The 26995-nt window shown below is 35.6% G+C and overlaps 1 protein-coding gene across 4 annotated transcripts in view; it reads right to left on the reverse strand.

Annotated features, from left to right (window-relative positions):
• Positions 1 to 11770: 11770 nt before the first annotated feature.
• Positions 11771 to 26995, reverse strand: part of YTHDC1 (YTH domain containing 1) — a 37494-nt gene continuing 22269 nt past the window's right edge. For 2 of the 4 annotated variants that reach the window (XM_045996855.1, XM_045996847.1), the window contains 8 exons: positions 22013 to 22097; positions 20843 to 21009; positions 18282 to 18364; positions 16980 to 17016; positions 16844 to 16883; positions 16675 to 16737; positions 14849 to 14983; positions 11771 to 12786 (listed from right to left, as the gene is read on the reverse strand). In XM_045996855.1, the coding sequence (XP_045852811.1) occupies positions 12562 to 12786; positions 14849 to 14983; positions 16675 to 16737; positions 16844 to 16883; positions 16980 to 17016; positions 18282 to 18364; positions 20843 to 21009; positions 22013 to 22097 (835 nt within the window). In that variant the 3' untranslated portion in view covers positions 11771 to 12561. Of the gene's footprint in view, positions 12787 to 14848; positions 14984 to 16674; positions 16738 to 16843; positions 16908 to 16979; positions 17017 to 18281; positions 18365 to 20842; positions 21010 to 22012; positions 22098 to 26995 lie in introns of all 4 variants that reach the window. The other 2 variants (XM_045996850.1, XM_045996843.1) reach the window with 1 other exon arrangement.

The raw sequence follows: 26995 nt of genomic DNA on the forward strand, positions 1-26995 counted from the left end.
AAGCCTGGCAATTCAAAAGTAAAATATGCAAAAATATTAAAATTTGGAACAGAGGAAGAAAATCTGTGATTATTTGTGGATAATATGGTGTTGAGAAAAATCAAACACAACAAATGAAAAATTATCACAGATTACTTAAATTCTGTAAGATAACCAAATATAAGAGCAGTATCAAAAATGAGTTTATTTCCACGGCGCCTGAGTGGCTCGGTTGATTAAGCAACCTGACTCATGATTTCGGCTCAGGTCGGGATCTCATAGTTGTGAGATTTTAGCCCGACTTCCCTTCTGCCTCCACACTCAGCAGGGAGTCTGCTTAAAGAACCTAGATGTCCATCAACTGATGAATGGATAAAGGAGATGTGGTAGATATATACAATGGAATACTATGCAGCCATCAAAAAACCAAAATTTTGCTATTTGCCACAACATGGACAGAACTAGAAGGTATTATGATAAGCAAAATTAAGTCAGTCAGAGAAAGACAATTATCATATGGTATCTCTGATATGAAGAATATGAGAGGCAGGACAGGGGGCTGTGGGGAGAAGGGAGGGAAAAAATGAAATAAGATGTGACCAGGGAGGGAGACAAACCATAAAAGATTTTTTTTTCCCCAAAGATTTTATTTATTTGACAGACAGAGATCACAAGTAGGCAGAGAGGCAGGCAGAGAGAGAGAGGAAGGGAAACAGGCTCTCCACTGAGCAGAGAGCCCGATGCAGGGCTCGATCCCAGGACCCTGGGATCATGACCTGAGCCGAAGGCAGAGGCTTTAACCCACTGAGCCACCCAGGTGCCCCATAAAAGACTCTTAATCTCAGGAAAAAAACTGAGGATTGCTGGGGGAGGAGGGATAGGGTGGCTGGGTTATGGACATGGGGAGGGTATGTACTATCGTGAGTGCTATGAATTGTTTTAAGACTGATGATTTACAGATCCATACCCTTGAAGCAAATAGTATATATGTTAATAAAAGTAAACTAATTAAAAAAGGATTCTGTCCCTCTGACCCTGCCCACCCCTAACAATAAATAAATACATATTTAAATAAATAAAAATCAGTATATTTCTTAAGAGGGAAAAAAAGTCAATCGTAAGCTATTACAGAACTTGTCACAACAGCAACAGAAACATAAAATAAATAAAAATAATCCTAATGAGAAATGTGTAATACACACTGGAAGAAAAATATAAAGGTTTACTTAAAAACATAAAGACATGAAAAAATGACAAGAACTACCATGTACCTTGATGGGTAACCTCAACATTTAAACTACTCCCTCCAAATAGTTAATGGGCTCAATGAATTTATTTCACACAAAAATATTATACTGTTATTACAGAATAATATGCAATGCACAAAAAAAGGGAAAACTGAAAAGTGAATAATGCACACTGGAGTGGACTACACTTACAAAACACTGTGGCCCTGGTGCAGACATAGATTATGTATGTAGATCATATATCAGACTAGCACACAAAACAGAACCAGGTGTAAACAGATATTTAGTGTGTGATAAAAGAGGCTTGAAAATCATTCAGACATGATTACTCAATGATAAATGGTGCTGGGACAATATGCAATGAAATCCCAAAGCCATATTCTTCCAAAAACAAATTTCAGCTAGAATATTACAGATTTAAATAAAAAAAAAGAACCAAAACTTTAATATCTTTAATATTTAAAAATATATAAAAATGGCAGTGAAAATGGAAGAAAATCAAGAGCCCATAAACTACTTACATATTTAACTATATGAAAGATTTAAGCTTTTATATGAAGATGCCACAAACAGATAACCTATCATTAGTAGAGACAAACCACTAATACTCATATGTGTATTATTCATATGCTCAAGCCCAGCATCTGGCTCTCTGCTCAGCAGGAGGCCTGCTTCTCCCTCTCCGACTCCTGCTGCTTGTATTCCCTCTCTCAGGGTCTCTCTCTGTGTCAAATACATAAATAAAATCTTAAAAAAAAAAAAAAAGTACTCACAAATGTTTATGAGCAGAGATTAGAAAAAGGCAACTGACATGAAAAGAAATGTAAATGACTAAAAGAATTTATGTAAAGATGCTCAAATTTATAAATAAGTATGGTAATACAAATCAATATAAAACTGAAAAGTGTTTTTCTGTTAGACTGACAGCAATTTAAGGGCTCTAAATATTCCAGTACTAATAAGAGACTGTGGTAAATGGGCAAGTCTCAGAGACTGTTAAATTGTACAACTGTAATGACTTGACAATACCAATCCAAATGTAAAATGACCAAACCCTATCATTCAAGACCCCCATCTTACAAAAAATAGTTAAAATGTTAAAATATAGGTACAAGAATATTCATTACAGCATAGTAGATAAAGGCAACATTTAGAATTTCTCTAACTGTCCAAGGATAAGTAAATAGATAAAGACATTTTGGCATACTCATTAATAGAGAATATGAAAACCATTAAAAGTAAGGCATTCAACATGTAGTAAGTCAGAAACACATTCATGGTACACTGTACAGTGCAAAAAACTATTTGCAGAAATATATGGTCTTTTCTAAAATAATTTTAAAACAAAGCATATAGATTATATAAATATTTTTTTTTTAAACCTGGAATAATAAATATCAAACTGATTGATAATACTACCCACGGAAATTAGATTAGATTGGAAAGCCAGACTATTACATTTTTCTGCTTTCTGATTTAATATTTGTTCAAGGGGCATCCACTACTGTTGTAATTTCAATAGATCATTATGGTACTTTCAGACTTTTCCAAAGTATTACTTTACATTAAAACAGAACAAAAGAAAAAACAAGTAAATAATTCCTAGTAGTCTTGCTCCAACATAGCTTTGAATATATTTTCAACTATAGTCTTCTCCCATTTCCAACACCCTACCCATACATCTATACCATTTCTAAACCTACTTCCCCCAAACAATCCTCTACATCATGAGTTTAAACTCACATTCTCTCTGAATATGTATTTTATCTCTATGTAAGATTTAACCTCCTTGAAGGCAGAGATTGTTTTTTTTTTTTTTTTAAGATTTTATTTATTTATTTGACAGAGAGAAACCACAAGTAGACAGAGAGGCAGGCAGGCAGAGAGAGAGAGAGGGAAGCAGGCTCACCGCTGAGCAGAGAGCCCGATGCGGACTCAATCCCAGGACCCTGAGATCATGACCCGAGCCGAAGGCAGCGGCTTAACCCACTGAGCCACCCAGGCGCCCCCAGAGATTGTCTTTTATATCTCCCAGAGTATCCCACTGAAAATGTTTCATACATTTTTGTTGAATTTAATGTAAATTTACTGACCTGCTGTATTGAATGTACTTTCAAAATTTGTACTAGTTCAGATTTGTTTACCATTTTTAATGAAGCTCTTAGACAGTAGGGTTTTTGGAGGAGGCAGTTCAAGACAATGATGTAGAAAAGATCCTGAACTTGCCCCTTCCCATAAACATATGGAATTTACAGTTATGTATGTAATAATTTCCTCTGAGAAAGACCTGAAAAACTAGCTGAGCAACTCCCTACACTGGGCAAATGAGACAGAAGCCACATTAAGGCAAACACGAGAACTTGAGACCCAATCCCACCATAAACCCCACCCCCAGTGTACAGACCCACAATTAGGAGGGAACTCAAAACCCTGAAACATCTTCCTGAAGAGCAAAGGCTTAGACCCCCAAATTGGACACCCCAACTTTTAAGACCCCCAAAATGTCTGATTTGAAAGCTAATGGGTCTCATGTCCACAAGACTCAAAGGATTGTAACGAACTGAGAAACAGGTCTTAAAGGGTTCGCATGCAGACTCACTCACCACAGGGCTCAGTGCAGAAGCAGCCATCTGAAAAGCTTCCAAACACATGTGAAAAAAACTCATTTGGTAACCTTAAAAGCACTGGACAGAAGGGCAGGAGCTTTCTGGGATACACTCAGGGATAGAGGCTGTTGGGAGCCACTTTTGACACTTTTTCCTCCCTCTCCTCTCATCATCTTCATCCTCTCCCTCTACCAGTCTCCAGAGCGCCAGAATCCGCCAGAGAGAAGCTTTTGTACTCCTCTGATCACCAGTTTTTACATCTGGTGTCCCTAATCTTACAGCTGCAACTCAGGGGAAGCCCTTGATCACTTGGCCCTGCGAGGCCTGTGGGGCTTGCATTCCTGGGTTCCATGGGACTATAACAACTGGGAAGGCATCTCTTGGCAGAATATCATCCCAAGGGCACTGCACATATAGGAAACAGAAGCATATCCTCAGTCTTTCTGAGAAAGAGGCCTATTTTCAGAAGCTTTGGCCTAAGGGCCAGCCTTCTGGTCTGGCACACTTCTAGAGGCCAACAGAGATGCTCTCAGGACACTGTTGAAACTAATAAATTCAGTGAAGTTAATAGGTTACAAAATCAAATATAAAAAATTTGTTGCATTTCTAACACTAATAATGAATTATCAGAGAAATTAAGAAAACACATTTGCAACTGCATCAAAAAGAATAAAATACCTAGCAACAAAATTAACCAAGGAAATGAAAGACCGTATACTAAACACTATATGATACTGCTAAAAGAAACTGAAGACACAAATAAATGGAAAGATATACTCGCAGGTGAGAAGAATTAATATTGTTAAAATGTCCATACCGAAAACAATACATAGACTCAATGCAATTCTTACCAAAATTACAACGGCATTTACCTTAGAAATAGAAGAACATTCATAAAATGTGTATGGAAACAAGACCCTGAATCGTCAAAGCAACCTTGAGAAAAAGGAACAAAACTGGAGAAGTATCACACTCCCTGATTTCAAACTGTATTACAAAGCTATAAAGTAGCTTTGTAGCTTTTTAATTACAAAGCAATTAAAACTGTAAGGTACTGGTGGGGCGCCTGGGTGGCTTAGTCAGATAAACGTCAGACTCTTGATTTCAGTTTAGATCTTGATCTCAGGACCATGAGTTGAAGTCCCACGCTGGGCTCCATGCTGGGCATGGAACCTACTTCAAAAACAAAATCACAAAACAATGGAACAGAATCTAGAATCCAAATTTAAACCCATGCATATATGGTCAATTAATTTACAACAAAGCAGCCAAGGATATACAATGAGGAAAGAACAGTCTCTTCAATAAATGGTGTTGGGAAAACTGGACAGCCATATATAAAAGCATGAAAATAGATCACTATTTTAGGCCACACACAAGTTAACACAAAATGTACTGAAGACCTGAACTTAAGACCTGAAATCACAGAACTCCTAGAAGAAAATATGGCTGGCGAGCTGCTTGACATCAGTCTTGGCCATTTTTTAGATAGGACTCTAAAGGCAAAAGCAACAAAAGCAAAAGTAAGTGGGACTGAATCAAAGTAAAAATGAAAAGGCAATCTACAGAATAGCAGAAAATATTTCAAATCACATATCTGATACAGGGTGAATATCCAATATATAAAGAATTTATAAGAACTCAATAGCAGAAAACCCAATTTAAAAATGGGCAAAGGGGGCACTTAGGTGGCTCAGTTAAGTGTCTGCCTTTGGTTCAGATCACAGTCCTGGGATCAAGCACTGATTTGGGCTCCCTGTTCAGTGGGGAGTCTGCATCTCCCTTTCCCTCTGTCCTCCCCCACTCCTGCTCCTGTGTGCTCCCTCCCAAGAAATAAAATCTTAAAAAAAAAAAAAAGGCAGAAGATCTGAAGGGACACTTCTCTGAAGAACGCATATAGATGGCCAACAGGTACACGAAAAAGTGCTAACATCACTAATCATCAAGAAAAGCGTATCAAAACCACAAGGTAGGGCGCCTGGGTGGCTCAGTGGGTTAAAGCCTCTGCCTTCAGCTCAGGTCATGATCCCAGGGTCCTGGGATCGAGTCCCGCATCGGGCTCTCTGCTCGGCAGGGAGACTGCTTCCTCTTCTCTCTGTGTCTGCCTCTCAGCTTACTTGTGATCTCTGTCTGTCAAATAAATAAATAAAATCTTTAAAAAAAAAAAAAAAAAAAAAAAAAAAAAAAAAAAAAAAACCACAAGGTATTACCACACACCTGTTAGAATGGCTATTATCAAAAAGACAAGAAATAATAAGTGGTGGTGAGGATGTGGAAAAAAAGGAACACTTGTACACTGTTGGTGAGAATGTAAACTGATTTAACCACTGCAGAAAACAGTGTTAAGGTTCCTCAAAAAATTATATAGCTACCATGTGACCCAGCATTGCCACTACTGGGTATGTACCCAAAAAAAATAAAAACACCAGGTCAAAGATATATATATATATATATATATATATATATATATATATATGCACCCTGATTTTCATTTCATTACTTAACAATAGCCAAGACAATGAAACAACCTAAGGGTTCATCAGTGGACAAACTGGGTAAAGACAGCATACACAAATGCATGTGTGCGGATGAGCACATGTGCGCGCACACACACACACACACACACATACACAGAGTCTAGAATATTACTCAGCCATAAGAAGAATGAAATCTTGTCATCTGAACAACATGGAAAAACCTTGAGGGTATTATGCTGTGTGAAATAGGTCTAACAGAGAAAGACAAAGGCTATATGATTTCATTTATACGTGGGATCTAAAAAAAAAACAAAACCAAACCTAGACTCACAGAGAACAGACTGGTGGTTGCCAGAGGAGAGGGGGCTGGTGGTGGGAGACAACATAGGTAAAGGTGATTAAGTACAAAGGTACAGTTATAAAAGTAGTCACAGGGATACAATGTACAGCATAGGGAATACTGTTAATAACACGGCATTAACTTTGTAAAGTAATAGTAACTAAACTTCGGTGATAAACATTTTGCAATATATATATAAAATGTCAAATCTAAAACTAATATAATGGTGTATGTCAACTGTTCGTCAATAAATTTTTAAAAAATGATTGTGGGCTATTGAGTTAAATGAGGCTCAAATAAACAAACAAACAAAAAAAAGCAATGAGGCTCAAAGCCTGACTTTATTGCATGCAATAGTCTGAAGCACCCACCAGAGATGATGTGATTAAATGTGACATCATAAAAGTTCTCTTACAATTTTCCTTTTTTTTTTTTTTTAAAGATTTTATGTATTTATTTGACAGGCAGAGATCACAAGTAGGCAGAGAGGCAGGCAGAGAGAGAGAAGGAAGCAGGCTCCCTGCTGAGCAGAGAGCCCCACTTGGGGCTCGATCCCAGGACCCTGGGATCATGACCTAAGCCGAAGGCAGAGGCTTTAACCCACTGAGCCACCCAGGCGCCCCTGCAATTTTCCTCCTTTAACATACTTCTTATTATGCAACTCCAGTGTGCTCTGAGCACCTTTCCTCCACATCCACACTTGGATCTGATGAGTCCAGTTACAAAACCTATCCCCGTATGACTTTTGAATAAGCCAAAACGCACTTTAACATAATCTTTTTGTCCCTAATAATACTATGCCCTCATCCTCTATATTTTATTTAGATCTATGACCTCTTCCCAAATCCCTAACTGTACCTGCAGGGTCTTTGTTTCAAGGTCCAGTGAAAAACAAAAGTTCCTCAAAGATTAAAAAAGTTCTATTCTATTCTATCATGCAAGATAATTCTTTGTCTTGTTTGTTGGATTTATCTTAAACCAGTTTCCCAAAACTGGCAAAGTAGTTTTAACAATTCCAGGCTCAGAGTCACATAACTTAGTTCCCTGAAGTGAAAAAGTATCTCTAGTATCTGTCCCATGAGAATAAGTAAATCTCTTTCCCAGAAGTCCTCAGAAAAACTCTCATGGCATTTCATTGGCCTGTGTATGCTAAACTGCTCAGTTCTAAGCCAAGCCCTGGCAAAAGAAATGCCATGCCCTGACTGAGAAGTTCCTAGGCCAATCTGAGGATGGGGCCAGCTACTCCTCAATCACACAGGTTATGGTAGGACAGGATAGTTAAATGATAAAGAACTGTTAGGGTGAATAAAAGAATGGAGGCCATATAGGAAATCAGTAACATTCATCATAACCATTATTTAAAATTTATTAATATAAAGTCAGTGAGGTCTGTTCTCAAATTCTCAAACTGTGTGTCCTCATGACAGTAATGACACCTGCTATACTACGATGTATGTTTCTAAAGATGTCTGTTTACAAAGTATGATAATATGTATGACAATAGCTCCAATTTCTGCATGAGGTTTTCTATACAACAGAATATGGATATGTGATTTTGAAATAAGACATTACAAAAATGGGGATTTAACCTTACCCAAATCCCCGAAAGAAAGTCTGTATGTAGTATATATTTCACGAGCATTTAAAGTTTGAAAACAAAAAAAAAAAAAAAAAAGTTTGAAAACACAAAAATAACAGAACAAATGTTCTGAGCTTAAAATTAATCCCAATAACATTCTACCCCCATAGATTTCAGTTAAAAACTTTATGAGGTTAAATAGAAAATACTTCTTTCATCTAAAGGGAATGTCCCCATTAAAACCACTTAAGTCTTAATTTATATCAGGGCACCTTGATGGCTCAGTCGGTTAAGCATCTGCCTTTGGCTCAAGTCATGACCCCAGGTGCAGGGATAAATTCATGCAACCAGGAAGCCTGCTTCTCTCTCTCCCACTCCCCCTGCTTGTGCTAATAAATAAAAGCTTAAAAAATGTATTCATTTGTACCAAAATTCTCATCCACTTCTAAAATATACTACAAATGAACTGGAAAGTATGTATTTTTGCATTCTATAAGCCAGTTATTTGCCAACAGATTCAATATTTTCAGCCAAAAACTGAGCTCACATTTCAGAAGCACTGAGTCCCTTAGAAACTTTGAGAGGCTAACTGTAGTCTCCTGTCTTCTTGCCATATAATTTAAAAACAAAGTTCCTCTCAGTGACATCAGTGGAAGCCAAATCTACTATAAGAGTTTACTGACCTGTTATACCCAGAGTATCATTAGTAGGATTGAACAGTCTTTCAGATGCCACAAACACACACAGAAATAAGAAACTGAAAGAGAAACACAGATGTGTGAGATTTAGATACAAGGAAGAGGCAAAAAAAATAGATGACTTGGATGACAGTAAATTAAGCTGTTAAGATCTCTATACGGACTACAATGAACTTGAGGTCCAAAAAAAGGGTTTGGCCCAATGATGTCATGTGCCTCATTCTTAGTAAGTGTATCAAATTGCATTAGGCATTTTTTCTACCCAAATCAAATAATATTAAAAATCAGGATAAAATGACTAATGTGTCAGTCACCCTTACCTTGAGGTCAGGAAACTCTAGAAGAGTCAGTGAAATGCTGGCAGTAATTCTCATTTCCTTCTTCTTATTCCACACATCCAACATCCCTTGGGATAATTTTAATAGTATGACAAAGCAGAATCTATGTCCTTCAGAAGAGTGATCATTGTATTCTACAGCAGGATGAAAAGAGATATCCAGAAGGAAGCTATGCCTATGACAAAATAGTCTGTGAGTGAAAAGTCAGACATTCAGGTATTAGTTCTAAATGAGATTGTACATTAAGTTTGATCAGACATCTGTTGTCATTTGGAAATTGTCCTTCCTAATGTAATTCCCCTGGAGCTGACTGTATTATCACTTGCCTCTTTAGTCTTCCACACTGGCTGGTCAAAGAACCCCACTTCCCTGAACACACATTAGATCAGAGCTGGCTCCATGAAAACTAGCAGAGCTATTCAGTCCTCTTGAGAAAATGATAAACTCAGTGGAAAACTGGTCTCTCTCCTTCTGACACTGGTAAGTATATGGATAATAGAAAACTGGAGGTGGTGATGGCACATTTTTAGAACACTTAGAGTACAACTAAGAATAAAGCCATTATAGAGGGAAAGCAAAGCCAAAAGAGAAGTAACATACCTGAATTCAGTTTCACTCTCTTGAACTTTTACTCCAGATAATAAAATCCCGGACTGATTTCTAAACTTTGAATAACTGAATTTTGTTTTTGACTTCAACATACGGTACAGTGTTTGTTACTGATGTAGAGAGCTTTAGAATAACATCAGAGTCCATGGAAGAAACCACACCTCTCACAGTAAGAAAAACTATCATGTCTTCAATTAGCTAATCAAACATTTCAATTTTACAGATCTATTATTTTGACTCCTCTGCATAGAGGAAAAAATTATAAAGCAATCTTTTATACCACATTCCTGTTAGTTTTCTCCTCACACACACACACACACACACAAAAAATCAGGAGAAAAGTTATTGTGAGGATTAAATGAGCTAATCTAAGTATATTAGTAAGAATTCAATACATGTTAGCTAAATATTTAGAATAAACTAAGCGGACAGTTAATAACCTTCTTAACACCCAAGATACAAAGCACAGGTTAGTGGCCAGACACTTCAGGAAATACCTCCCTTTAGTAAGAAAGCTTGAAGAAAATATGTTTAATATCCTTAGTAGAACCTGGCACCGTTGTTTTAAATATACATTAATTTATGTTCTATTTCTTTCCAAACATATGAAATGGCTTCCCTTGAAATACCAAATTAGATAAAAATATGGATGGAAACTTGCTCCATCAATTGCTACTTTTGTCCTTTTGGGCAAGTTTAATCTCTCTGGGTCTGTCTCGTCATCTATAAAAATAGCAAGTGGCGTGTTACAGGAGGATGAAGCACAAAGTACCACTGCAGACTGCTAAATATGACTTACAAATTCTTACTACGATTATTTCAGAAAAATTACTTTAATATTACATAATTTTGTGTAACTGGTTATTTCTTAAAATAACATTTTTGTTGATTCCTCTGTATCTTAGAAGCGTTCAGTTTAAAAGGCAAGAAAAAAAAACCCCTTAGCTATTGTATTAACTATAACTTACTGATGAATACATGTCACGGAAGCAACTTCCCCTATATTGCCAACTGTTTTCAGTCTAATTGAAGGCAATGATGCAACTAGAACCCAGGTTTCCTAACAGCCAGCTAAATGTTCTCTTCTCTACCATACTGCACACATAAAATATATCCTCAGGCTTAATTTTTGAAATAGGTAAATAAAACTATTAATTATGAGTACACAGAAAAAATATTCTAAATGCCAGGGAGAATATAAAAGCAGTAAACTGATAGTTTTAAGTGTCTTTCAGGAGTGAAGTTCATGCATTCCCCTTTTCAGACCAATACAGATTAAATATAAAATTGTAATTGTGATTTGGTACAGACTCCAAGGTGGTCATATATTTAAATATCCCAAATGTTTAAATATTCAACTTATTTAAAGCCAAAATTTCAGGTATAACTCAAGAAACTGAAATGCAAGAAAGTCTTCTGTAAACTATATTCATAAACTATATTCTTGTGTGGCCATTTATTGTATATAGCTTGTCACCACTGGGAAGGATTGATGGTTAACTTAAATGATGTATCTATAAGAGATTAATTTAGCAGTAGATTTTAAAAGTAAGATAGAAAAACATCTTTCAAGTCGTTCACTTATCAAAGATGAAAACAACAGAAAGCCTAAAAAAAGGAAATAATCCTGTGACCAGAGTAGATCCAAGAATGTTATCGGAAGAATAAATACTTAACCAAATACCAACATAATCCCAGGAAGTACCATTAGTTCTTACATTAGAAACAGAACTAAGCTTTTAACATAATTGGCCTAGGTCAATCACTTCTGCTAAAATATGCAAAAAAGGTGAAGGGCAACCAGAGTTCCTACTGTACCTAAAACAAAGCGTTATTTTATGTCCAGGAATGCGTAAGAAAACAAACTTGCATCCAGACAAGAAAGAAGTACAACAGATAAGTGTCAATCTTTACCAATTTATTTTATACAAAACAGTAGCAATGTAGAATATGGGAATTATCTTCCGCTGCCACACACGCAAGTTGTGAACATTCCAAGCCAATGTATACAGTTTGGAGGGGAAGGCTAAACGACAGCATCAACCATGCTACTGAACATAGGAATTTTTTATTTAAAAAGATTAAAAATTAGATAGCAATGTCTTCTTAATATTGCTCTCATCATTGAAGACTGAAGAAAAATAAAAAGTGACTTTTTAAGATAAAAAAAGAGGGAAAGGGAGAAACAAAGAGGCTGCTACAGCACTGCCATACTGTCAAACCATCATACTTCAATATTTGCATACTTGATAGCAGCATTTTTACTGAACCGTGTGCAACTACATTTAGAAACACATCAAAGCAAAATATCATGGCAGTCATCAATCAAGATCCGAAAAAAAAAAACAAATAAACAAAAAAATAACTCTAGGATGAACACACTATAAGCAGATGAACATTTACAGAGAATGAATCAATATCTACATTCTTGGACTGTTCCATTCTGCTCCAATAAGTGTCAACTCAAACTGTCAACTGTGCATTTTTTGAGGATTTGAGTTTTTCCAGTTCTTATTTACTGCATGCTTGGAACAAAGAGGGATATAATAAACCCTTCTACACAATGAACTTTAAGTAGACCGCTGAAAATAAATTTACTACTTGTAAACACACACAAAAAAAAAAAAAAAAAAAAAAAAAATACAAGATTTTTTTTATCTTTAAACAATCAGTGCTTCCAAAAGCGCATTATCTTCTATATCGACCTCTCTCCCCTCGGTCTCTGTCCCGGTCACATAATCGCTCTCTTTCTCTTTCTCTATCACGTCCTCTATCTCGTTCTCTGTCTCTTCTATTATCTCTAGGGCGGTCTCGCTCTCGCTCCCGATCTCTTTCACGGGGTCTACTTCTCCGACCACTGACAACCGCTTGTGTGCGACGAAGGAAATCATCCACCCTCATGTCATAATCATGCTAGAAAAGGTTAAAAAATTAGTTAGGTATGTTAAAATAAAAAGGGGCACTTATGAGTCCCTATACTGTAATTACTGTACGGTAGAGAAAATATCTAGAAAAATGTACTAATGCCTTAATTCACAAAATGCAATTTTGACACTGCTTAGAAAAAGGATTTTGATGTCTTACTAGAAACCTACAACAGAAATTATTCAAATCTATTGGCACTCAATTCGTGCAGTCTGCTATATAACTTCAATGACTTTTCCATCCAATCTTTTTAATAAGATTTAGGCCAAAGTAAGCACCTAGAGATGACTATCAGCCAACATGGATACAAGCCTGAAGCCAACTATTGATTATCATCAATGTTTTTCTGCAATAGGTGAACGCTACTTTTTTTCCCTCTTTGATTCTACAAACTAACCTGAACCAACTCTGCCCTCTTATGGTAAAATCAGGTATTCTTATATTCCAGATAAACTTTCAAACTGAAGCAATGCTAATGACAACTTATGAAATAGGACATAATTTTAAGAAAATAAGTACTTTAGTAAGATTGCGAAGACTACTCCACACAGATCTAATAATACATAAAAGGCTGAGAAGGACGAGAGAGGTTAAGATGAGCAACTGTCCAAGTGAGGTCCAAGTTGTCACTATAACTACTTGTAAGCTTGATCCCTGCTCTGGCTTTTTACTCTTAATTCTCAACTCTTTTACTTACTAAACTCAGTCTTTTTTCAAGTCAGCTCAAATATTCAGAATATAAGGTCCAAAAACACAATCCCACCTTACCTCTTCCAATGAATACATAAATATTAGCATAAAATATATACGCTAACCAAAAAATTACATAAAAAAGGCAAGTATCCTTTCACAAAGAATCTTAGAAAAATTCCTCTTTTGGAAATTACGTAATCATTTCTAAAAGGCATTTTAAAAAACACCACAATCCATCTAGACAACTAAGATTTTATCATATATAGACTGTGTATCTCTTCCTGTGTGACTGGAAAAAAAAAAGTCTGTTAGTCAATTAGGATTCTCAAATTGTTTCCACTGAATATTAAAGATCCTAATGATTTGATTTTGAAGAATTAGTATCTTTACGAGAATAAGAAAATAAATAAAAGTATCTCAAAGATAGGCCGGGCTACTCTGGCCTACTCTCAAATATGCATGCTCTTCAACTTATGTGGAAAGATAAAGAATGTTTATTGGCCCTGCCAAAAAATTCATCTTGTCACATATGGTGGCGGGGAGGACGTCGGGGATTTCCAGACTGTACATCCTACTTTAAGAACCAAACTACCTTTCTAAGACTATCAAATTTATACACAAGGGAACTGTAATAAAGAGTACAAGGAGATAATTTCAGTTTTAAAAGACACAAGTCCTATTAGGGGAAAAAAAGTGAATATCAATCATTTAATAAACAATCTCAATCTAACTAGTCTAATGAAAACCCAGACATCTCTAACTAGAATTTGCCTTTAATTCACCCTGTTTTGATCAAAAAAGCTTTCCAAATCAACCATCCTAAATTATTAGAACCAATAATTACTAAAGGACAATTACTCATCTGCCTCTCTTAACATGTCATTTGTTAGCATCGTCTTAAGAATCAGGCGAGGTGAACCAACAAAATTTGGCAGAGAAACAAGTAACTAAATGAGACTAGAGATAACCTGTTAACTAACTTAATATACAACATCTATCTATGAAAATGGAGTCCAAATATACAGAAAGTTTAGAAATATTTATTTGCAATAATAGTTATAATTGAAGACTCCTGTATGAAAGAAAATATCCTACTATATGATATCTCCGATATTAACCAAGAATTACAAAGAGAAGTTGCCACAACTTGAGCAGTCTCCTTAATCAGTAAACAGAAACAGTCTATTTAAATAATCCAAAGGGATTACCCATTTTTAATTAAAAGTTGTGAGTTACTTTGAAACAGCAATCAGTAAGAATATGAAACAGTCCACCACTCAACATAATCTAGCAACATTTAAATTATCAGCAGAAGTCAAAGTAGTTCCCTCACACTTGAGCCTTCTCGTGCACTTACTACTCGCTTATCTCTGTATCTTGCTTCATGTGGTACTGGGTGATGCCCTGAGTAAGGGGGATGAGCTTGAGGAGGTGGAGCATGGTGTTGATAGTAAGGATGATGTGGAGGTTGTTCCATTCCAGGATAAGGAGCCTAAAAAAAGAAAACCACTTCCATAAACATCTACCAAATATCCTTGCAAATAAACCATCCTTAGAATTTCCCTATACAAACTACCAATCCCAAACAATTTAATAATCTGTATGATCCATTTACTTTGACATTAAGGTTCTTCAAAATACCCTCTTTATGTGCTTGCTGAAAACAGGTCTGTAACGAACTAATTATACATCTATTAAGATTTAACATGCTTACACTTTCATACCATATCATTTAAATACCAACAGAACAAATCAGTATACAGTGCTTACATTAAGCTAGGCACTGTCCTAAGCACTTTAAACATCTTATTTAATTCTCGCATCAACCCAATGAGATAGGTATTGGTTATTCTAGTTTACAAAAAAGGAAACTAAGCCACCAACTGGTTAATTAACTTGCTTAAAATCACACTGCTAGTAAAAAGGTGGAGTTGGGACATCTGGCATCCAGCTCTAGAATCAATCATGTTAATCACTATACAAACATCTACCCTTAAAAAAAAAACCTCCAGGACCTACTAAATTTTTAAATGCCATTATAAAATGAGTTAAGGGCGAATCAAAGATTACTTTCCTCGTTAGCACCAAGATAATATTCTGACTTTTTAAAAATTTCCCAGAATCTAAAGGAAAGCAATTCATCTATCTGTATACAGTACCTTAAGTTAAGTAAGTCAGATGAAGAGGCCACATTACAGGCAGCATTTAAAGGGAAAAAAAGAAAGAAAGAAAGAAAAAAACAAACAAACAAACAATAAGAACTACTTACATTCCCCAATTTTTTATTTCTAAGGAATTAATGTTTCAGCTATCCTCAATACCTTCAGAAATACTCTAAGAAGATCCAGTTTTCTTACAGAAAGAAGAAAAACTAAAAATTGTGCACAGGAAAAAAATTATGCACAGGATTTAATTAACCTTTTTTTTAAGATTTATTTATTTTAGAAAGAGGGGCAGAGGGAGAGAGAATCCCAAGCAGACTCCATGCTGAGAAAGGAGCCTGACATGGGGCTAGATCTCATGACCTAGACAGAGATCACCACCTGAGCAGAAGGCAACAATCAGATGCGTAATCGACTGCGCCACCCAGGGGTATGAAAGTGTAAATACCTCTGGGGTTTTTTCTTATTTTATAGAAAGAATTTACTAAGTATTGGAATCAAGCACTATACTAAACTTTACAAGTATTTTGTAAATTATCTTCTTTACACTCCCATGAGGTCAACACTGATATTCATTAAATTTCAAACCATACAAAGACACAATATCTGTTTCATTCACCAACCCAGCCTAAAGCAGAGTGCCTTGCACAGAATGGGCACTAAATATTATTTGATGAGCCAAAGAGTGAACAAATGCCCACTGAGTTTTCAGATAAGAAAAACTAAGAAACATATTATGAAACTTGTCCAAGGTCACTGAGTTGAGAAGGGAAAACATTTTAACCCAGGCAGTTTGCAATACTAACCACTACAATAAAAAACCCTACCACTTAATAAACTTGAAACAACACAAATCATTCATTAATCTTTAGTTTTAAAAATAGTCCCCCAAGTATTTATCACTAAAGATATATATTTTAAGTCTCTTAATAGGTAACTGTAACAATCACATTTCAAATAAGCATTCAAAATACATGGAACTGTGAATGAAATTAAATAATTTCAGAAAAAGAATACAAACCATTCCTTGCCAAGGTGGTGGTGGTCCCATGTTATGAAATTCCCTCACATAATCATTGTAGGACTAAAATGAAAAATATTAATGTCAATAATAAAAATTAAATCCAGAACTAAAAAGCAAATCAGATCCTGGTTTTATGAACATTAAATATGTAAAATAAAATACTTACTCCATTTAAAAACACATCTCGGCGAACTCCTGAAAATCGTCTGTTGGGAATAAGATTTGTGAAACTAAATTCAGGTAATTCATAAACTAGTTCCAAGAATGTAATTTAGTACTAAGCAAGAGTGAACCCAACTTACCTGTCTACTTCCTGGTATCGTGGATCCTTTAAATACCCTGTTCAAACATCAAGCATTTTAGTAAATCAAATTTATATTTTTTATTATGGCATTATAATTAAACCTTCCTTACCACTCATTTCAATTCTTCCCATGAAATACAGTGATGCTATTATTGTATTATTCCATTTTCAGATTTTCTTCTCAGATTACATGATAATCTAGGAATTAACTAAATAACTTACTGATATCACAGAATTATAAACTGCTAGAGAGGTTTTCATATGAATCTTCTAAATCCACACCCCAATTCTCGCTAGATAGAAAATTTCTTCATTCTGCACCATAAGGAAAGTTAAGGGCAGAGGAATTATCTTTGAGGACACTGTAACAGGACTTCCTTAAAACAAATGTTTACCTTCCATCTTAGGTATACACAAGTTATGCTAAGTCAACCAGATAGTTTTAAAAAATGCAAACTTAAGGGGGAGAAAAACAGAACTGCAAAAGTCACAAAAATGAAGATTATACATTTTAAGTGAAAGAACCTTAGCAAAAAAAGAAATATTCTTTCTCCCCTTCTTTAATAAAGACTCAGCAAATTAAAACGTGAAAAACATTTGTGTGGCCATGTTACTGTGGAAAAACTAATTTCACTCTCCGGAATATCCCATTTTGGAGAAGAATGAGGTTTATCAAGCCACTGGTTATGTAAAAATGCTATAATGCTCACTAACACCCATTTTCAAATTGCCTAATTTTTATGTGTATTACTGTTATTAAATAAGTATCTTCTCTTAAATACTGTTCCCCTTTTTCAATTCTGGTAAGGGAAAGACTAGCTGAAAAGCTGCTGTGTAGATTACAAAACAAGTATTTCTCATTCCTCTCTAAGAGAAACATGTTAAAGATTTTTATTTAGAAAAATATAGTATAACTTCAGTGTCTAATTAAAGCTATTTACCACATAAGATACTAAATATAACAGGAAATAAAAAGAATAAAGTGTAAAATCACTGCTTTCCCTAACCACTTTTAATGTTAAAACATTTGTGCAATTTCCACTCGTGAAATAATTATAAATTAGCAACATTGGGTAATTAACAGATTATGATAATGAGTCACACTAAAATAGATTAGGCAACCTTCACAAACTAGAATTTAAGTGACAACTATTGATAATCTCCTATGGTTTAAGTAGTCATGTCCTAAAGTTTTCTCACATTTAGAACTACAGGATTACAATAAATGTTTTGTTGTTGTTCTTGTTGTTGTTGTTTCATAATTTTAAGTCAAATATCTGCAGTATTATAAAATATTAACCTGGTCTCTGGTGAAACTCAGGGGCATAGTCAATCCTTGGTTTCTTTCTGCTGTTATGAATATCATAATCTTCTGGTCGACGCCTACACAAATTAGACACATTAGAAATTAAACCAAAAACTGCTGGGACAACAAACAGCAATGCAAGAGTTCTGACAGAAGTACAAAGAATAGCCCAGTATTTCCTTTAAAATAACATCCTAATTTCTAGTTAACAAATTTTAAAATTTCTAAATTTTAATTCCTCTTATTATTATAAACCAACTCTTGAATGTATTGCTGGAAACAGTATTCTCTATAACCCTCTTACTATGATGAAAAACTTGGAAATAGTCTGTTCAAAACATGTAAATCAAATTTTAGTATTCTAAACAAAAGTAAATGAGTGGCCCTCAAACTAATGTAAATATCCAGTTTAACAAAATACTTTCCCAAATAAAGTCTCCATTCAGGTGAAAAAGCAAGAAAATAAAAAAAAACTTATCATCATTACACACAACAGGTAACTCTAAAATCTATATATTCAAAGTTATTAATATCATTTTAGAAGTCTAAACAAAATAAAGAATTCTTATTTCTTTTTGCTTTGCACAAAATTATGCTTTTCACATGATCATACAGAAAATCTGATACTTATAGTGACTTTACAGGAAGTTCTGAAAATTTTAAAACTTTGAAAAACTAGTTTCTAGTTAATAACATTTAGAATTAAGCGAATTTTTTCTAGAGACAATGCCTTAAAACTGGAAGGTAATGGGGCAGTTTTAACAGAGTTCATAAAACAATTTCAAAATATATTCTTTAGAAAGTGAAATTTTACTGTCTACAGAGGGCTGCTCTTTACGGTCTCCCATAAATCTCAATGGGTAATGTAATACATCATAAATACACTTCATTTTATGTAGCATTTGATAAAGAACTATACAAAATAAAAACAAAAATTCCAAGTTTTTTGGTAATAAATATTTTACCCTTAATGTCAAATAAAAATTCTATAATAACCTGCATCACTAGTTTTCCAGCTACTTCTTTATCAACTACTTTCATTAACTTTTCCAACACAAGTTCACTCAAACTGCAAAGTGCAGTAACCCCAAACCCCCCAACAAAATAAAAACAGTTGCATCTACAATAAATAATACTAAGAAAATTAAAAGCTGGTTTAAAAAATAAACATACCGCTTTCCTGTAGTTTGGGGAGTGCATTTACGACCGGTATAAAACATGATAGTAACAGTTCATACAGTAGTCCAACTACTGACTTTAAGCTGTAAGCCACATACATATATGGAGGCCCTGGCAGGCTTGAGAGAAGGTGTAGTGGTGTAATAAGTATAGTTTGCAGTCCATTGCAAAACTGAGGTAAAAACTTCACTTGTATATACTGTATTGCACTGGAAACCTCTTAGCTTAAAACTTCAAAAGACATCTTGGTGTTCAGTCCTTTAAGGCCAAAAATAAGGGGGCTCTGCCAGGTTTCCTCCTACCTACTTGACAGTGTCCTTTTTAAGCTCAAAGAAATGGGGACTCTTGTTGGATTATCTGTACCTACCACAGGATGTTTCCACCAAAAGGAAACTTAACCAAACGTTTCATCCCATCAACCATACATCCAACAGTCTTTAGCAGAATATTTTAGGTTTAGCTGTATGCAAATCTACACAGGGAAAGGTGTTGGGTGGAAGGGCTTAAACCAGTCCTTTGCAAAGACTTCTCCAATTCTGTAACAAGTTAAACCCCCTTTTCCTGGAAAATGCTGCTTAGTTCATAAAGTAGTGATCAATAACCATGGCGATCCTCTAAAAAACACTTTAAGTCCACAGGTACTGCCAGCATCTGGAAAGTTGTAAACAGACACAGCAACAGCCCTTCTTTTCGGTTTGTTGCCGGGTCTCCCAGGGCCACTTGATCCCCTTTGGAAAGAACCTATTGTTTTCAGAAGCTCAGCAAGATGTGTGAATTCACTGGGTACATGTTAGAGAATATTTGGCAATGGGGTTAACACATCACGATGGTAAAATTTGAAACAGTCCCAGTAATGCTCCTCTTGAATATCAAAATAACTTAAAAAACATTTTATCCTCTAAATGAGGCGTCATCTTCTGAAAAAACATTAGTGATCCTTTATAAAAGTCCCATATCTGATAAGGCTTATCCAGAGACACACCTGAAAGAAAAGGCTTTTTACAAAATATTAACAATTTTTGCAAATAAAGACTTCCTCCTCTTCCTCCTTTCTAGCCTGTTCTGAGCAACAAAGGCCTACCACATTTCAATTGTATACATTGTATAATCAGAATATTATCTAATTTAAACTGGTTATCACTCTTTAGCAAATAATTTTTCTGCATAAGGAAAGATCCCCATTTTCCTCTTGAAAAATGACTGAGACCAAGGTGACCATGTGAAATCCTCAATGAAGCCACAAACTAGTCCATGCAGCTTGATTTGAGGATTTTCTCTTTCTTCTTTACCGCAGGACAAACTTTTGACGAATCACATTCCTCCATCATGTTATTCTGATACATGTGCCTATTATCAGTCCAAAGAACGTTTCTAACCTTCCCACATCCCGGACTGGTTCTCGACGGGATGGACGTCCTCTTGATCGGGGCTGAGAATGCATTCTTCTCTTGTGACGCATTTTATGAATGACCTGATACAAGTCAATACTTTCATCGGGGGGAAATAGAAGACAAAGCTGGGTTCCACATTCAAGTTCAATTTCCTAGAATAGGAAAGTAGTAATTTACAAGAAGAAAACAGGAGAAACTTTCAAAAGACTTGTATTTTGCTGAAGGACAAAAACAAAAACAGACTGACTTGGAGACTTCCTTCTCAAGGCTGATGACCAGGATTCCAAAAAATTCCTTGAAAGGTTTTGGGGGAAAAAACAAAACAAAACAAAAAAAACAAAAAAAAACTTTTCTAAAGTGTTCCATGTATTTATATAAGGGTAAAAACTAAAACTGTAGAATCTCCAAAGTTTAATATACCTATGCAGTTGCTTAAAACTCTGTGACAATTGTTCTCTACAAAGGAGTATCGCTTTGTGCAAAATACAAAAATATCAGGACAGGGTTATCTACCTTTACACAGTGGAGGAAAAATATGTTAGTGTGTGCCAACAACTTTGATAATTAAGAACTGCTACATACACTAAAACAGATTAACTACAAAGAGATACTATTGTATGGACTTTTTAAAATGAGTTTTTATTTTCAACGACCAAGTTTTATTTATGAGCAATGAAAGCACACTACTTCTTGTCAAAGTTGCGTGTAAAAACTATGAGCGTCAAAGATTTTGGTTTATTTTAACCACGACACTTTTAATTTCATTTGTAGACTTGAAACCCTAGGTACACATACTTTTCATTCAGCTTCCTTCTAGTCAGAAAACTTCAATGAAGATGTTCTAATGGCATTTCAAAAATTATACAAAGCGTAGTAATAATATAATAAAAAACAATTAAAAATCAGGACCAGAGTTTCTCTTCAGGCGTTTCAACTGATATTTAATGAAAATACCATATAAAGATGCCTGTCTTTCAACATTCATGGAGGCCTTACTGAACAGTCAAAATCACAGTAATCATGAATTCCAAATATTCTCCCTTAATCTGTCACATGAATTCTTTCAAAAATGGCTTAGATTAAATGTCCTTCAATAAAAATATCTAAAAGGACTGACTAAGTGTGTGTTTTAAATAATCAATTAAAACAACAAACCTGTCCATCACGTCCAATCTTTACTGGTTTATGTTCATTCCAAGGATTGGTGAGATGAGCTGACTTAGTGAAGGGTAATTCACGCCTAAATACAAAGTAATGTCAATTATATTCTTTTGCAGAATCTTTTAGGGACCATATACTATACTTCAGCAATTAATCTTGATTTAAATGTGACTGAAATTTAAAGAATCACTTAGACTAGTAGCACTTATTCTCCAGAGAGCCTCTTTAGAGATGTGTTCTTTCCACATTCCGGTGTCCTCAAAAAAAAGTAAATACTGTATTTAAGAACATGAGCTCAGAAACTAAGACAGTTTAGGTTTAAATCCCAGCCCTCCCTTAACTTTTCTATGAGCCTGAGTTTCCTCAGCTTATAAACAAGAGTATCATTACCTACATTTCATATATATTGCAAAGCAATACATAAAATGTTTAGTTATCTCTAGCTTCTGAATACTCAAAAAAAAAATTTTTATTAACTAATCAACAAAGAGTTGAACTTAATCAGACAGTTAATACCAAATTAAAAATAGTAGCCTCCATCCTTGGTTCAGCACTGCTCTCCCAGATTCAAATGTCACCCCGCCTTTTTTAAAATACATCTTTTATTTATTTGAGAGAGAGAGTTCGAGCATGACCGGGGATGGGGATGGGTGGGAATGGAGGAGAAACAGAGGGAGAAGCAGACACCCTGCTGAGCAGGGAAGGGAGACTGATTCAGGCTGGATCCTAGGACCCAGAGATCGTGACCTGAGCCAAAGGCAGATGCTTGACTGACTGAAATAGCCAGGCACCCCAGTTCTCCCTTTCAATAAGGCCATATTCCCTACCACCCATGGAATCGCTCTTGACAATATGAGTATTTACTTATAAATTCATCTATCTGCACATATTAATTATGCCCTTCACTTACATTACGGTACAGTACCTATTTAACTTAAACCCTGGCTCTAAACTCTACACCACGGGGCAAAATGGTCTCACCAACATAAAAAAGATATCCTATATTTTTATATTCTTTATCAACCTAGCACAATGCTGAATGCAAACACTATATATAATAAATACCTGTTAACTGTCAAGGAATAATCAAATTAACAGCATCTGATAAGGTTTTATTTATATGTGCATGAAGTGAGAATGCCAAATTAAATAAATACTTTAAAGAACTATTTACTGTATCTACAATACTCATGAAACTGCTCAGCCCAAAGACAAACAAAAATAAGCAAAATAAAGAGCTGCTTGAAGGATCCCTGGGTGGTTGGCTCAGTCAGTTAAGGAGCCAACTCAAGCTCAGGTCTTGAGATCTAAGGGTTGTGAGCTCAAGTCCCACACTGGGTTCCACGCTGGGCATGGAGCCTAATTTAAAAAAAAAAAAAGAGAGAGAGAGCTGCTTGCATTTCTAAATTTTCTTCCAGAATTATCAAAAAAGAATGAGCACACACAATTATTTTGGAAAAAGAATGGGTACCACAGAAAGAATAGACAAGTTTTGTTGTTTTTAATATGGATGGCCATATCTATTTTAGAGAAAGAAAATAATAATAATAATAAAAAAAAAATGCTTCCTAGAAGAAAAGTGACCCAAGAAAGCCAAATGTTAGGAGCTAAGGAAGAGTTCCAGTTGAAGCAATGAGAGAGCTTGTGCAAAGGTATAACAGAGAAGAAAAAACACAAGTAACTTGATTCAGCGGAAAAGCTACATAACAATTTATTCTAATCTTACACAAATCTTCTTAAAGATGAATACAGAATGCTCAAATTTTGTAACTTCTTTAAACCTTGGGAAAAAGAGAAATGTTTATCTAAAGTCAAAGTAACAAGGTGGCATGCTCTGTGGTGATGGTGATGTGAACATACAGGGGAAGTGGTCTATGAGTAGTGGAAATGCTCATAAAAAGCTTGAATTCTTAGTGTTATATTCATTTTACTTCACAAATCAAGAGTGGTCCAAGAATGTATACGTACACATATACAAAATATATACATACATGCTTTTTTTTTCTTTTACTTTTTCAGGCTATCAGAAGTTAAAAAGAAAAAAAGACTATCACTAACAAGTCTATACCAAAGTCTAGAGTATCCAGAGGAAAACCTTTAGTTAACAATTCTTTGAACTTTAGTACTTTCTTAGATTTTCCCTCTAAACTGCCAGTTGAAAAATTAGTTATAGGAAAGGAATAAATAACCTACAAGCCACCAAAATATAGGAAAATTACAAACTACTGCACAAAGTTATCACTGTTATTTAAATATTAGCAATGGAATACTGAAGGTCCAAAATAAAACCATTATGTTTGAGCTGGTTGAGCCATTTGGCGTTAATCTTTGTAGCCAGATTCTAGAGATACTTTTCGGTGTTGACAAATTAATCTCTACCACAATATAAGCCAAGAACTGTGAGGCGCTAGGCAAAACAAGACTCAGAGTACATTAAGAGAAACTGCGGGACCACGGTCATCACAACTATAGAATAAGCATCCTAAGCTTTACTGTGAGTACTCCAACGAACATGGAAGTAACTCACTGATTTAAGGGGTCTGGCTAAGTGGAAGCAAATTTAACAAAAGACCATACAACTGTACAAAGGTTCTTATGTGCTGGATAGTGTTACAAGATTAAAATTAAAAGAAGTAATGGAAAAAATACCATCTGACACCAGTTAGAATGGCCAAAATTAGCAAGACAGGAAACAACGTGTGTTGGAGAGGATGTGGAGAAAGGGGAACCCTCTTACACTGTTGGTGGGAATGCAAGTTAGTGCAGCCACTTTGGAGAACAGTGTGGAGATTCCTGAAGAAATTAAGACCCTGCAATTGCACTGCTGGGTATTTATCCCAAAGATAGAGATGTAGTGAAAAAAAGGGCTATCTGTACCCCAACGTTTATTGCAGCAATGGCTACGGTCGCCAAACTGTGGAAAGAACCAAGATGCCCTTCAACAGATGAATGGATAAGGAAGATGTGGTACATATACACAATGGAGTATTATGCCTCCATCAGAAAGGATGAATACCCAACTTTTGTAGCAACATGGACGGGACTGGAAGAGATTATGCTGAGCGAAATAACTCAAGCAGAGAGAGTCAAGTATCATATGGTCTCACTTATTTGTGGAACATAACAAAGAACATGAAGGACATGGGGAGATGGAGAGGAGAGGGAGTTGAGGGAAACTGGAAGGGGAGATGAACCATGAGAGACTATGGACTCTGAAAAACAACCAGAGGGTTTTGAAGGGGCGGAGGAGGCGGTGGGAGGTTGAGGAACCAGGTGGTGGGTAATAGGGAGGGCACGTACTGCATGGAGCACTGGGTGTGATGCCAAAACAATGAACACTGTTATGCTGTAAATAAACAAATTAAAAAAAAAAGTAACAATATAATTTCAAAAAAAAAGAAGTAATGGAAAAATTCTTAAAGAGAAAATGGGTTATCTGGAATGGACATTAAAGGAGTGACCATAAAATATCATCAGGAGACTTAATTCTGGATGAATAACATTTCACAGAGTACAGCCTTATTTTAAACTAACTCCCACTAAAAACTTAAATAAGTCATTTTTTTGTGGTTCCTCTCCTAATGGCTAACATGCACCATCTGGTCATGAACTCCAATGTGTCTACAAAATACCTAAGCCATAAGAAATTCAGGGCACCTGAGTGGCTCAGTGGGTTAAGCCTCTGCCTTCGGCTCAGGTCATGATCTCAGGGTCCTGGGATCAAGCCCCTCATTGGGCTCTCTGCTCAGTGGGGAGCCTGTTTCCCTTCTCTCTTTGCCTACTTGTGATCTCTCTGTCAAATAAATAAATAAAATCTTTAAAAACAAACAAAGAGAAAATTCATCAGTTTGGGTGTGTCTCAAGATTCGGCGTTTTAACAGATACTAGTGATTCAAGTAATCTTGGGGCCACACACAAAGAAACTTATGTCTAATTATTATTAAATCCAAGAGGTACTTAAATAAGTCTAATATAACTATTCTATCTCAAAAGAAAAATACTGATAGCAGTTACTGTTACTGACAGCAAAGCCTTAACATTTGATGTTTTAACAGAGTCGAATGTAATTCTCATTTTATAATGAAATCTTAAGAGTACAAAAGACTTACCCCAAGGAAATACCAATGTAATAAATATTCTAAGCCCCTCAGAACTCTTAAGTATTATAAAACTAGACTTGAACATAAGTGCTGAGTATTCTCAAAATTAAAGTTATATATAGAGAAAACTAAAGTTAAAACTTTAGAGTATTTTTTCAGAAGGCGCCTTGGTGGCACAGTCGGTTAAGCATCTGACTTTGGCTCAGGGTCCTAGGAATGAGTGTGGCATTGGGCTCCCTGCTCAGCAAGGAGTCTGCTTCTCCCTGTCCCGCTGCCCCTCCCCGTTTATGTGTATATGCTCCGTCTTTCAAATTAATAATCTTAAAAAAAAATAATAAAAGAATATTTGTTCGGAGCATGGGATGGCACAGTTAAGCACCTACTCCTGGTTTCAGCTCAGGACATGACCTCAGAGTAGTGAGATCAAGCCCCCTGTAGGCCTCTGGGCTCAGGGCAGAGTCTACGAGTCTACTTGAGATTCTCTCTTCCCCTCTCTCCCTGCCCCTCCCACTCATACGCTCTCTAATAATAATTAAGAAAAGAAAAGAATATTCTTTCCAGGTAAACCTAAAACTTAAATACAATAAGGAACCTTTATTATCCAAAATTTTGTACAAAACATTAGCAGGATCCATTTTTGGGTTTGTACCTCTTCTACTGGTGTACACATTTCAAATAAGTTAGTAAATTAGCCAATAAGTCAATGAAGAAGAACAGGAAGACAATAATATATGAACAAATTAAGCTCATCTTCTGAAATAAACAAATTTCCTTATTAAGAATTTGGGTGTGTTTGGGGCGCCTGGGTGGCTCAGTGGATTAAGCCGCTGCCTTCGGCTCAGGTCATGATCTCAGGGTCCTGGGATCGAGCCCCGCA

Source organism: Meles meles, chromosome 2 (genome assembly GCF_922984935.1).
Source record: "Meles meles chromosome 2, mMelMel3.1 paternal haplotype, whole genome shotgun sequence".
NCBI classification, from domain to species: Eukaryota; Metazoa; Chordata; class Mammalia; order Carnivora; family Mustelidae; genus Meles; species Meles meles.